The sequence below is a fragment of the Lutjanus erythropterus genome, chromosome 20 (assembly GCF_056507025.1).
Source record: "Lutjanus erythropterus isolate fLutEry1 chromosome 20, fLutEry1.hap2, whole genome shotgun sequence".
NCBI lineage: Eukaryota > Metazoa > Chordata > Actinopteri > Lutjaniformes > Lutjanidae > Lutjanus > Lutjanus erythropterus.
In genome coordinates, this window is record NC_139336.1 from 2645216 (window position 1) to 2658616 (window position 13401).

The 13401-nt window shown below is 38.4% G+C and overlaps 1 protein-coding gene across 2 annotated transcripts in view; it reads right to left on the reverse strand.

Moving 5' to 3' along the window:
- LOC146308005 (ras-specific guanine nucleotide-releasing factor RalGPS1-like) overlaps window positions 1-13401 on the reverse strand; it is a 148021-nt gene that overhangs the window by 41328 nt on the left and 93292 nt on the right. For both annotated transcript variants that reach the window (XM_084746034.1, XM_084746033.1), the window contains exons 9-10: window positions 4087-4224; window positions 522-615 (exon numbers count right to left, since the gene is read on the reverse strand). In XM_084746034.1, the coding sequence (XP_084602160.1) occupies window positions 522-615; window positions 4087-4224 (232 nt within the window). The remainder of the gene's footprint in view (window positions 1-521; window positions 616-4086; window positions 4225-13401) is intronic.

Consider the following 13401-nt stretch of genomic DNA (forward strand, 5'->3'; position numbering starts at 1 on the left):
ATTATTTGAGCATTATTTCTGTCCCACTCAAAACTGTGGTGTGAAAAGGGTGAGGCTAAGAAATAAACCGATCAAATAAATCCAGAGACCTGGAATGACATCTCACCCTGAAAATCAGGTGCTAAATCTGCAGTGTGACGATCAGTGGCAGGCAGCCAGACCTATGAGAGCAGGAGGTCTGAGACAGCCTGAGAAAGTCATCAGTGCCTGCTGCATGAAGGAGCTCCCTGTGGAGAAAGATAAAACCAGCTGCCCGTCGTTTTCCATCCTGCTTCCTCTGCACTGACCCCCGTCAATTTCACGCCCACCTCCGTGTTTCCATGTGCCAGACCAAAGCTCATGTTGTGACCAACATGGACATATTTTATGTCTTTGTAACATGGTCATTAGAGGAAACCTTGACGAGTGTCCATGGTGGAGACAGTTCGTCCTCTGGAGGAGGTGAACGTCCACAGAAAAACCTCATGACAGTAAAAGTGCAGTAAAGCTCATGCAGCGTCAGTCACTGAGGTGAAACTTACTTGAAGTTGTCGTCCTCCACAAACTTCTGCAGCTCCTCGATGTAGCGAACTGACAGCAGATACTTCTGGACGTGTGGGAGGGTCACCAAGTAATCTGAAGAAAGAAATACATAAAACACTAAGTCTGACACTCTACATAAAACATGTAGGGATGCAAAAATACTTTGGATATCGCAAAAATCTCTCACCGGTCTGTGATGATGTCTACCCTGATATTACATAGTTAATTATTTTATTTAATTTTATGAAACGGCTGCTACTGACTGCTACACTGTTTGTTTTGCAGTTGGACATAAATAATTAAAATGTTCTTTGCTTAAGATAATTCAAGCCATTGCTTTGCACATGTTTATGTCATGACTGCTACACTGATTTGATATTAGAAGAAGGAAAACAGACACTAAGTTTTAAGGAAAAACAAATTTTAGACAAAAAAAAAAAGCCACACACATTATTTAATAAAGGACATTCGTTCAAGTCATCATTTCTCTGCATTTTTTAATATAACAGTAAATATCGTACAGCAGACTTTTTAATCGTGATATTATCATACCTTGACTTTTTGGTATCTTACATCTCTAATAATACAGGGTCTCCATAAAGTCTCTTTACAATTTAACAAATTTATTACAAAAGCAAATGAATAGACAAATCTGTGGAAGTTATTACAAAATGAAAAGTAGATATTGAAGGTTTTTTTTGCCTCATTTAATACACCTCTATATGGGCACCATTAGTTGCATGAAGCACATCAAGACAGTACTCGATTTCTTGTCATGTTCTCTGTAGCACAGCCTCATCAATGGTGGCAATGGCATCAGTGATCCTTTGCTTCATGTGTGAAGCATGAATGTGATTAAAAACTTTGATAACCACTGAGTATGTAGAACAAATATGATTAACATATCTCATCAATTGCTTTTGTAATAATTTTTTTAAACTAATACACTAATACACTAATACATTTATATGCTCAAAATATTCATTTTTTTGCCCTCAGTCTCAAAAATACAATATTTCTAATAAAGCTATTTACATGCCTAATGTAAAGGAATATTCCCAGTAATGAGATCTGACCCAATCCAGCAGATCCTCTATCCTGTATAACAAGAAACTGCTAACAGATCACAGACTGAGAGTCCTCTGCAGCGGCCGTGGATTAGACTCCCACCTACGGCCCTTTGCTACATGTCATTCCCCCAGGCTTTCTCCCCCTTTCCTGTCATATCTTTAACTGTACTATAAAAAAAATTAAAGGCCTAAAAAAAAGCCCCGAAATATTTTGAGATACATTCTTTCAAATAAAAAAAAAACATTTTGCAAAGTATAACTGGAATTCAGGAACTTTCACTTAAGATATGACAGAAAAATAAAGGAGCGTCAAATAATATGAATTTATTAGAAGGAGACAATTGCCAGAATTGGACGGCCTAAAATGAAGCTGAGAAACTCATTTTTTTTATAAGGTATTAAATAAATCCCACTAGACTACTTCAGAATTAGTGAGACTTAAAGAAAGATCTTTTTTCTTTTTGTTTAGCACAAATGAGTCTTTTGATTGTAAAGGTTGCAGACCCCTGTCCTTGACAATGTTCAAATGTCCTCCAGGAATCATGGTGCTGTTTAGCTCTGATAACAGGGTGTGGGATAATTCTACACCTCTGGAAATCTGACACCTCATCAACTCTTAAAGAATGGATCGAGGTCTTAAGTCAAATGGTAAGTTATGAGCGGTCTGATTATAGAGTGGCTGGGAGGGAGGATCTATTCAATCACTTGATGCTATTTCCATGAGCATAATTTGCATTTAGAACAGGTACGCCATGTTTATGTTTATACTCTGTGGATTTGCTGGGCTGTTGTGTCATTGTGTTCTGCGCTGATTGTCTGGCTGGACTTCAATGTTATTGCTGGACTGCAGACTTTTTTGTTTTGTTTTTTCTTTAGCTGTAAAAAAAAAGAAAAGAAATAGACTGGATAAATCCTAAAAGAGGACATATTCATGTAACTGCAATATTGTAACTGTTATTTTATTTATTATAATTTTTTTTTTTATTTAAAACAAAAAAAAAACCCATTTACATGCAGCCAGACATACTCCATACGATAAATGTAATGATGCAAACTCATTCTTTCATAATGTTTAAAAATAGATGAGTTTCTCCTTCAAACCAGACATGGGCTTTTCTTTTGTGCAGGATCTCTACCACAGCCTCGCAATCTATTGGCTAGTTAGTTTGTTTACAGCACAGAGGTGACTGTAAACAGGCAAGAGGCCGTGTGCTGCAAACTGGTATTCCAAAAGTGCTGTATACATGTCAAAGAATGCTCCTAAAACCTGAATAATACAGCTAATTCTCACATGTCTGTATCAGAAAATGCAACATTTAGAATAAGGCCCAGTTGCATGACTTGTATTAGGGCTGAATAATTAATCAAAATTTTATGGAAATTGGAATATGGTCTACTCCAATTTTAAAATTGCAGGATGCACAAATGTGTGTCAAAATACCACTTTAAATTAAATATTGTGTTGCTCCAGGCATCCTGGCCAACACATCAGAACAGTATTATTCAGTACAGATCCCTGACAAAAATAACACACCATAATCATTCCAAAATGTTTTTCAAGTAATGATGTAAAAATGATCATCTAATAAATCCTTCTAATATTCCTCTATTATTGCAAATCATATCACAATTACAACATCAGTCAAAATAGTCATCAAAATAATGGAAATTAAATATTTCTTCCAAAAAAAACAAAAAAACATAGTCACTGACTGAGTGAATGTCCATCATAATAACATACAGAACTCTGCATCACTTCAGTAGTGGAATACAAGTGTCAGCGAGTACAAAAAAGGAGATCTTAGATTTGACATTTTCTGTGTTCAGAATAAGGGAGAATAAAGCACTTTTTGTGTCGTGGACATCCACATACTTCAGATTTGTTGTGACTGTGCAGACTTAACCACAGCTTGTCTGCAAGGCCACCATGCTACAAGACATTACCGAATACCGTCCAGTGAATACTGTGAGCAGTATAAACAGAACTTAGGAGACAGTTCACCTCAAAATCAAAAATACATATTTTTCCTCTGCAACTCACACCAAAAAAATCAAGATGGATAAACAGCACTACAGACCAGACTTTTGCAGATATCAGCTGTAGAGATGTCTGCCTTCTCTCCAGTATAATGGGACTAGATGGTACTCTACTTGTGATGCGCAAAGCACCAAAACAATTATTACAACATTAAAAAAATTCAAAACCAGTGTCTCTTTCCAAAAGTCATGACCCGGTCACTCAAGATAATCCATACACCTTGTAGTGAGCAGTTTCATGTAGTAACTACTTTCTTTCTGCAGTAGAATCTACTGGAACTACTTTCTTTCTGTGAGAAAGATATACTTTTGATTGGCAATATATTTTTAAAGTTTGTTCTAAAAATACCAATTCAAATACAATAACAGTAATAACAGTTACCATGAGCATCAGCAACACCAAGCAGGTACTATACTGCTCCTCCTGGGTGATGTAAATGTTTGACTTGTTTCTTACCGTAGTTACACGACATCTGCAGGTCAGAGATGACCCTCAGAAGGTTGTTCATCTGATTGGTCCTCTGTTCTGTCTCTATGATGCTGTCTGATGCCGGATAGGCTGAGTCGATGTAGATCATGTCCAACAGGTAGATCCCTGCAGGAGACAAAACAAGACAGTGAGTGACTTAGTGAAACCCCCACACAGACACACTCACAGTTTGTAGACAGACGTCAGCAGTGATTCAATTAAAAATATATATCCATTCATATTAAAGAAAGAATGTGTGTCTCGTTTTGGCCTCTGTGAAAAATTTAATGACCGAGTTGGCAGAACGTCGCAAATCTCAGCTGGTTGCATCTGGCAGTTATGGTGAAATTGCAGTAGGTGTTTCACCATCACCATAGCTCAGCATTCAGTACCATTGTGCCATCAAGCTCAGAGATCTGGGACTCAGAGATGTGGTGGTCTCTGTCCTATGTGACTGCATCCTGAACTCCCTGACGGGCAGAACTGTGAGGACAGAGACCACCACATCTCTGAGTCTTAACTCTGCCCCCCCCCCCTCAGGATGCATGTTCAGCCCGCTCCCTATTTATGCATGACTGCACAGTCACCAAAGCACCAACACCACCATCAAGTTTCCTGGCAACACAACTGTCATCAGCTGAGACAGCCTGTACACATACAAATATAGCATGTTTACATTCTGATCCTTGATTATGATTGACTGAACTGCATTCAAAGCCGCTGTAAAGCACTCTATGAACACACACCTGTGGGTGTGTTGCATGACTATTACTGCACTGAACAAACTGCTTCATGTCAGATTTTGTAGTGACTTTTGATTTAATGGGTGGGCTAAGAGGTAGAAAGAGATGGATAAGACAGAGGATAAAAAAGACAGGAGACGCTGAAAATAATGAGAAAGAAACTGAGGAGCTGGAAAAGTCAAGAATCAAAGCCAGAACATTTCAACAGACTTGGCTAACCCTGGTTGCTAAATCAGGCTCAGGAAATCATGGACATCATGTCCTCAGGGCTAAAGAGGAAAAGGACCATCCAGATCGTTACCAGCACAAGGTTCAAAAGCCAGCATCTGTGGTGGTCTTGGTGCCCATGGTATCATGGGTAATTTGCACATCTGGATGGTACCATTACTGCTGACAGGCACATACAGGTTTTGGAGCAACATATGCTGCCATCCAGACAAACTTTTTCAGGGATGTCCTCCTTGCTTATTACAGCAAGACAACACCAGAGCACATTCTGCATGTGTTAAAACAGCATAGCTTTGTAGTCTAAGAGTTCAGGGACAAGACTGTCCTGCCTGCAGCCCAGACCTGTTTCCCATTAAAAATATGTGGCACATTATGAAGCAGTGACCCCGGACTGTCATTAGTTTTTCCAGACATCATGTCATGAATGAAAACGTTGGTCAAGGAGAAACATTTAACCTGATATTAGAGCTAGAAGGACTATCTGAGGGTCAACACATTCCTTAGATACCATGAATATCTATGCTGGATAGACTGACAATCTGGACAGATGTTCTAAAGATACAGTATGTTACTCTGGACACAAGTGTTGGATGAACTGATATTCCATCCATAAGCACTGGGGCTTGTGGGAAAAATATAAGCTACTATAACTTTCACTGGTCACTTATTTATGAATAGAACATAGGGAGGATTTTACTTACAGAGGTGGGAGGTATGTATAATATCTTTTATATCAAAGTACCTCTGTAACACATTTTTATTTCACTGGTTTTGGATGCTAACTTGAATATTTTTGGTGTTTTGGATATGACAAGGGATGTCTCCCAGAAATTTAAAAAAGTGATAACATTTTGTTCGAGTGGAAGGCTTTCATGTCTGACTTCTAGCATCTATTACCACGGACAGGAGGAAAAAAAAACACAGAGCACAAATGTGTCAAAAATAACCTGGAAAACATCTGCTGAGTCACCAACTTTCCGACAATTTGTCTTAATTACTCTGCACTAGCTGTGACTAAATAGCAGACTGGAAACTCACCCTAAGCCTCCACACTGTACGCTGGAGGTTTTGTAAGGACAGAGATAGATCCTGTATACAGATGTTGCACACCCTTTTCACATCATTTTGTTAGCTCTCAAACATATTACCGTTACAACCAGGAATGTGTCCTGTTGTTTAAAAAACAAGTCAGTGCTGATCCTCGAGCAGCTGAGATGGGTCTTACAAACAGTCACAAATTAAAACCTGACTGACATGTGAGAAGAAATGCCAACAACATCAATATCTCTGCTCTGAATCTAATAACTGATGACGTCGTTGCATCCAGTACCTCAACATCCAGCAGCTTTCCAACCTAAACAAATAGTGTTATGTCAGTGTTGCTCAAGAACTCTGCTAAACGTTTTTGGGAGCATCGTTGGACACCATCCTTTCCACAGAAAACCACAGCGATTAAATTCTATTAGGGTTGGCTGCATAGAGCCGGGTGGCCCACCACTTCTAAACGCAGGAGACAGAACTCTGGGAGATAACAAACTTTCATTAAGTAATAAATTAACACAATACGGGACCATGTGTGGCGTAGAGGTCTAAGATGCTCATCATGTAACCGCAACATCCCTGATTTGAATCTGATCAGAGACCTGCGTTGCACGTCACGTTTCTCCATCTGCCCTCACATTTCTTTACTGAACTGGAGTGGAGCTGCACTGGTTTGTTTGTGTACTTGGGAGCAGTAATGATGCCTGAAGAACATCTGGCTGGAATGGCTGAACAATCTAACAACAATCCATCTCAAATACTAGGACAGCTTTTTTAATAGCTAATCCACTGAAGATTCATTCAAGGTTTGGATTGTCTATTTTGTTTTGAGTTTTTTGAGAAAGCCTCTGTACTGTGCAGGTGTGTGTGTATGACACATTCAAACATAAACACACATTACTCTACGTTTTATTGTGTACACAAAAATGGGCAGCATCTCAAGTAAATGTATTTAAAATACATACAACATAGTAATAGTAGAAGTACCCATAGTATTTTGCCATTGGTATTTTGGTGGACAGAAAAAATAAGATATATATAAGATTATAATTTAACAAAATACTTGGAGATCTTTTTTATTATGTATTTGTGTATTTGAAATACTTGAGATACATGATTTAATATTTCATTAATTCTTGAGAATTGGGACAAAACTGTATTTTGAGGGGGTTTGAGTTTTACTCTTCAATTATGCTGGAAAGTATATTTTAAAAGATCAAGCTTTTGGATTTTAAAACTTTTAACCTCTTTTTAATTCAGTGTAGATGTTGACTCCATCAAAATGAAAAACAGTTGACTTTCAGAGTTTTCAAAATGTTCCATTTTTTCATGTCACAGCAGCGTCGTAGTGAGCATCTATTTTATTTTTATTTTATTCTATTTATTTAAAGTGTCTCAGAGTCTCTTAATGTTAATCAAAATACAGAATTTTAAACCATAACTCTTATTTATCTTTGATTTAGAAGGACTACAGAGTTGACATGTTATAGTTGAGACACATCTGATAGAAATATTATTGAATGAATTTGTCTAAAAATAGAAAGTTTATCAGTGTTTGAACAGTATTCCTGCCTTTTTTAAACCAGGAAGTGAGACAGGGGTCCTTAGGGTATAGTTAATACTTTTTATGCCTGACTGAATCATGTTTTTGTAAAAATCTGATGGAGTTGACAGAAATCTGGACTAAAACTTCAAAGAGCCAACATCTTCATAAAGAATATATTTTAAAACAAAGATGAATAAAAGCAAACCAAAATTAATAATAAATGACATATATTTCATATGTATAAATCCTTAAAGTATAAATTTGAGTGTTGGTATTAATAATGTTTAAAGTTTAAAGTTTTTTTTTGTAGGACATGATTTGTCCCAGTTCTCAAGAATTGAGATTTCATTTTATTCTCAGGTAAGACGTTTTTATCTAAAATTTTTAACTGTAGAAAAAACCTGTACAACCATTAGCCACCATCTGGCTAATGGTAGCCACAGTTCTTGGCTAAATACAGCAAATCATGCACCATGTCCTGTCAGGTTACAGGTTACCATGTCCTGTCAGGTTACTTATTACAATGTTGACTTCAGAGGAAGCAAACCCAGATATTACAGCTGATTCAAGCTTACTGAATGAATCTTAAATACAAGAGAAGAAAAAACACGTGCACACAGACTTACTAGCTAGAAACTACCCAGCATGCACCTCTGAATTTGCAGCCTCCAACCTCCAAGTTATCCTGACTGGTCACTCGAAATCTATGATACTAAATTATCAGTCAGTGTATTTTTCACTGTAAGGTCAGATCCATATTGAGGCGACCTAAAATGTGATAATATCCATTTGTACAGAATGTATTTTTGTATTTTCAAATTATAAATGACTGGTATTTCACTTAAATACATTTTCCATATCAGTATTTTATATTGTCTTCTGAAAAATGTCATTGTACTTTGTAACAAGATACTTTTTATGCCTCTCTGCTCATCTCTGCATAACAACAAATCTATAAATAATACAGACAAAATAAAGAACCTTGTGTCACGTCAGCAGTGGAAAGCACTGCCTGGTTTCTGCTGTGTCACTAATGACCAGTGTCTACTGATGTTGAATGTTTGACTGGCTGCTTCATTTCCATTCTCTTCAACTTTTAGCTGTGTTTTGTTTAAGTACAATTAGCGAGCACCCAGTGACAGATTTTGTCCACATTTTATATCTATATCAGCACAAGGCTGGCAGCTTTGTTTACAAGTGACTCTGATGTGGCGACATCAATTTGTGGTCACACAAAAAAAGCCAACAGGGTCTTTCCCTGAATCTCAAACAGAAATCTCTAAAACCAAGACAGGCGGATAACTGACCATTGTGGTTTCCTCGTGACTCTAACGACCATTTATAATAAATGGTGGAGTTATGTAACACTGGTTGAGTATTGTTCATGGTGGCTGGGAAAAGCCACTGCGGCACAAGTTGACAACGCACAAACAGATGCAGAAAACACGCAATACTAGACATTTATAAAACATTCTCCATATCCTTAGAGTTGTATTCATCATCAGACTAAATCCACATAATAAACAGTGAGTGGCCCACAGTCCTGATTGGTTTATGGGCAAAATAGTCAAGACACACGATGGTATACTGGCCTCATCTGTAAAGATTTCAGAGATGAAAGCACAAGTCACTGTGGTCGGTTAATGAAGCCATAAAAGAGACAGAAAGACATGGATACAGCCATGAAAGGTCCAGCTCACCATCACTGCTAACACTGATGATGATAATGTGAGCGCTCTGGTAGTTGTGAGGTAGTTTGCTGACTGTTCTGCTTGATTAGGCTTTAAGGACTACACTGAAAACCCTGAACTAATGACTCACAGCTGCAACCGGAGACACGACTGTGGTTAGTTAGTGGACTGATTAGTTGACACGAACAGATTACATCCACGTTTTCTTTTCTTTTTTTCTCTGTACAGGTTGTAAATGTAAATATCCCCTGATTTATATGACCATAAAAACCGACACTGTTGCCATCATGAACAGGTCATTGGACACAGGCTCCACTCCCGGATCTTTTAAACAGGCACCACTCTCCAGTACTTTCTTGACTTCTTTGTTCTCAAAAATGTGACTCATATTTGTAAAAAAAAAAAAACTGAACCAACTGAGTTTCTTTGTGAGATTCTTTGTGTACCAGTTCTAAGTTGTGTACCAGCAAATCAATTCTATTGTTACTTTTGGTTAAATCATATTACAGGCACATCATTACTGACTGATTAACACATTCTCATTCCTAAATCATCAAACACAGCAGCTTGGTCATTTTTCCCACAATTCAAACTATGTACCCCCTCTAACATCAATAATAGCAATAATATATTTGCAATGACTGGGTAGACTTTCAGAATGAAGGAACAAAAACTACTTTGTACAGTCAAGGCAACAAAAGTACTACTACTACAACAAATGTACTTGGTTAGGTTTAGGCAACAAAACTGTTGGGCTACCTTAAGTCAACAAAATTACTTGGTCGCGTTTTGGAAACAAAATTTCGTGGACAGGTTGAAGCAACAAAACTACATTACTTGGTTAGGTTCAGCCAATAAAACTGCTTTGTCAGGTTTATGCAACAAGACTGGAGATCATGGTTTTAGTTAAAGTCAAGTTAAAAGAAGTCAAAAAGAAATCAATGTTGACTATTGGTTTCACACAGAACAGGAATGCTTTGGGAGTGAGGACGGGCTGGACTGAGACATATCTTTTAGCTGAGGTTCTCTAGTAGAACATTGTGCTGGAACATTGTGCTGTTGCTCATTAAATGAGTAGATTCCTACAGTCTGTTACTCTGTGGGAATCTCCAACTGTCTGCATGCAGCCTGATCAATGGAGAGCAGATGTAGAGGCTCCAGCACAAGGAGCAAACTATTATACTTGTAGATCACGTTTAAGGCTACGCAGCACGCGACCACCACCAAGACATGAAGCTGAAGCCTGATACAGTGGTGCCACAAGTGATCACTACATGCTGGCCTCTCCAGGCTCATTGAATCCAGAATAAAAACAGACCTACATGGCTCCCTATAACATTTAGCAAGGATTTTACTGGGCACAAGGCTTCTATAAAGAAGTTAGTTTTAATAAACATTTAACAGGAGGTAAGAGATGTTGGAATCTTAACAGGGAAGTCTGGATGGGCTTGAGATCATACAGCTTCTCTGGTAAAATACCCATTACCTCAGTTCTTCCCTAAGGCAGCTGCATGTCTCATGAGGTGGTTAACATGCTCTGAAGCACCTTCATACAAATATCCACAGTATCCTCATTAGGATTTTAGTGTATCTGAACTTTGAATATTTTGTTCTACACTTACACATACCAACTACATGTTGATCATTGTTTGCTGCTGTTGGTGGGTAAATTAATTGCTATTAAAGGACCAGTGTGTAATAATTACAAGAATTTATGTACATAAATGAGATTTATTATATATAAGTATGTTATTTATTATTATCAATCAACGTAAACTCATAATCTATATGTTCCCGTTACTTTAGAAATAGCCATTTATAGTTACATACGGTCAGGTCGACTTACGGAGATCATCATCCTGCGCCGTCTACGGCAGCGCAGAGCGGACAAACTGCACTAACAGTGAGTCTTGGGAAGCCCATGGCGACCTTACGTAGACGCCGCAGCGTAAACACGGAAATAGACAGGGAGGATAGACGCGGGTGATTGCTGGCAGATCATTTAGCGTTGTGAACCTTGACTGGCACAGTTTTGACAAATGGAGGATCATACATACACTGTACCAGGACAAAAAGCAGCGGACAGTGAATCCCCGTCATCCAAGAAGCGGAGACACGAAGAAAGTAAAAGCAAGCATGACAGGAAATGGCAAAAACACGAATCAATATCGGCATAGCGTTTACACAATGGAAATCGCTGATGGAGGACAAACGTTTTCACAGTGACGCCGAGGTTGCCTGTTTTCTGCTGGACAGGTAATTCATCCTACACACATAATTGTAGTTTGTTGTGAGATAGCTTTCGCTCGCCATTTTGTCCGCTGACGGCCACCATACTCTTGGTGAGAGAGGGGCGGTGTCGGGGTAAATCCTCTTAGTTGCAATCTAAGGTTTGAACGCTAGATGCCGCTGGAAATCACACACTTCTCCTTTCAAGCACAATGTCATCCACACAATATACAATATGTAAATATCACACTGTTTAAACATCTTGATAGGGGCTGTATATGAAATGAAATGACTTGCATTGACAGGGCAAACCCTGATAAATCGGGCATAATTTTCACTTCAACACTTTCACTTCATGACTTAATAGACTCTTGATTCTAGTCAAAACATCACACATGTATGTTTGCATCTACAAAATATTATTAGATCTACTACTGGTTAATACGCTTCCACCCCATGTATCGTTCTCTACTAGCCTGGGAACAAGATGAATCTGCTAACCTCATTCGTATGTCTGACCCTTCCATTCAGACAAAATTACACCAGCTTAGGAGTTGGTTGAGCCAATTACAACCGTTTATTTAATATGGGCAGGTTCTATATGATGATTGACATTCAGATATCACGTTTCACTGCTCAGGGCCCCGTTTCCCAGAGCCTTCGTAGCGCTACGTGCATCGTAAGTTGTATTTTAAGGTCTCCCTTAAAGTTGTCCCAACTCTGGGAAACAGCCCGTAAACTTAAGGGAGACTTTAAAATACAACTTACGATGCACGTAGCGCTACAAAGGCTCTGGGAAACGGGGCCCTGATTAGTTGTTAGTCTATTGAATTGCGTCCAGTCAGTAAGTCTGTCCAGCGCAACATCTCAGGCTCCCAAAACTGAGCTTAAACTGTCAAACCAAGCAGTGCTGATCGATTATGGATCAAGATTCTGTTACTGTATTTACAATTTCTCATCTTAAATATTTTCAGACATATTTCAGTGACTGTTTAGCTGTAACATGAGAAAGACTAGGACCAGGACACCAACATTTCTAGTCCTGCTTGAAAACAGATCAAGCAGTGCTAAGTTACTTGTTCAGCTGGTTTGACTGGTTGTAGGTCTATTCAATTGACCCGCCCCTTTTAGCTCTGTTCTCCAATAAATAAAGTGACATATAGGGTCACATCTAAAGGAGGCATAGCTCAATACCACTTTTTGGATGTATTTTGTCTTCCTTGAGCTTAAAATAACTTAAGGTCTCACGTCACATTCTAGACACTGTTGATGTGACACATGTTGCTCATCTGTGTTATTCCTGTCACTCAAAGTTAAGTTCAGCTTTTACGGGATAGTTTGGGCTAATGGATTGTACCAAATTATACTTTCTTCCCCCTGACAACCAATTTTGCAGTTTTGCAAGTATCACTATCAGCATATCCCTAATCTTAAATTAGCTAATGTTAGCATAATGCTACCTAATGTAGATTAGATAGCATTTTGTTAACATTAGCTAAGTTAAGATGTGATTATACATCTAAAAGGGTTTTCGTCCCTTAGCCCCACATGTCCATAACATAGTTGTGTTTAAAAAGAAAACTCCCACATGTCAAATATGGAAGTTAAGCAACAACTCTAAGGGAACACATTACCCCAAAAACAGAAGGCTTTCAAATTAAGTAGAGAAAAGAAGAAGAAGAAGAGGAAGAGAGCTCAGTGGTCAATGGCTGCCAGCCATCATGGCCCAACCCCATCTTCAAAATCTGGTTATTTTTTCAGCACAGACGAGTCTAGCTCTAAGAGCAGGAAACAGGAAAGAAGAAAGATGACGGAGGTACCAAAC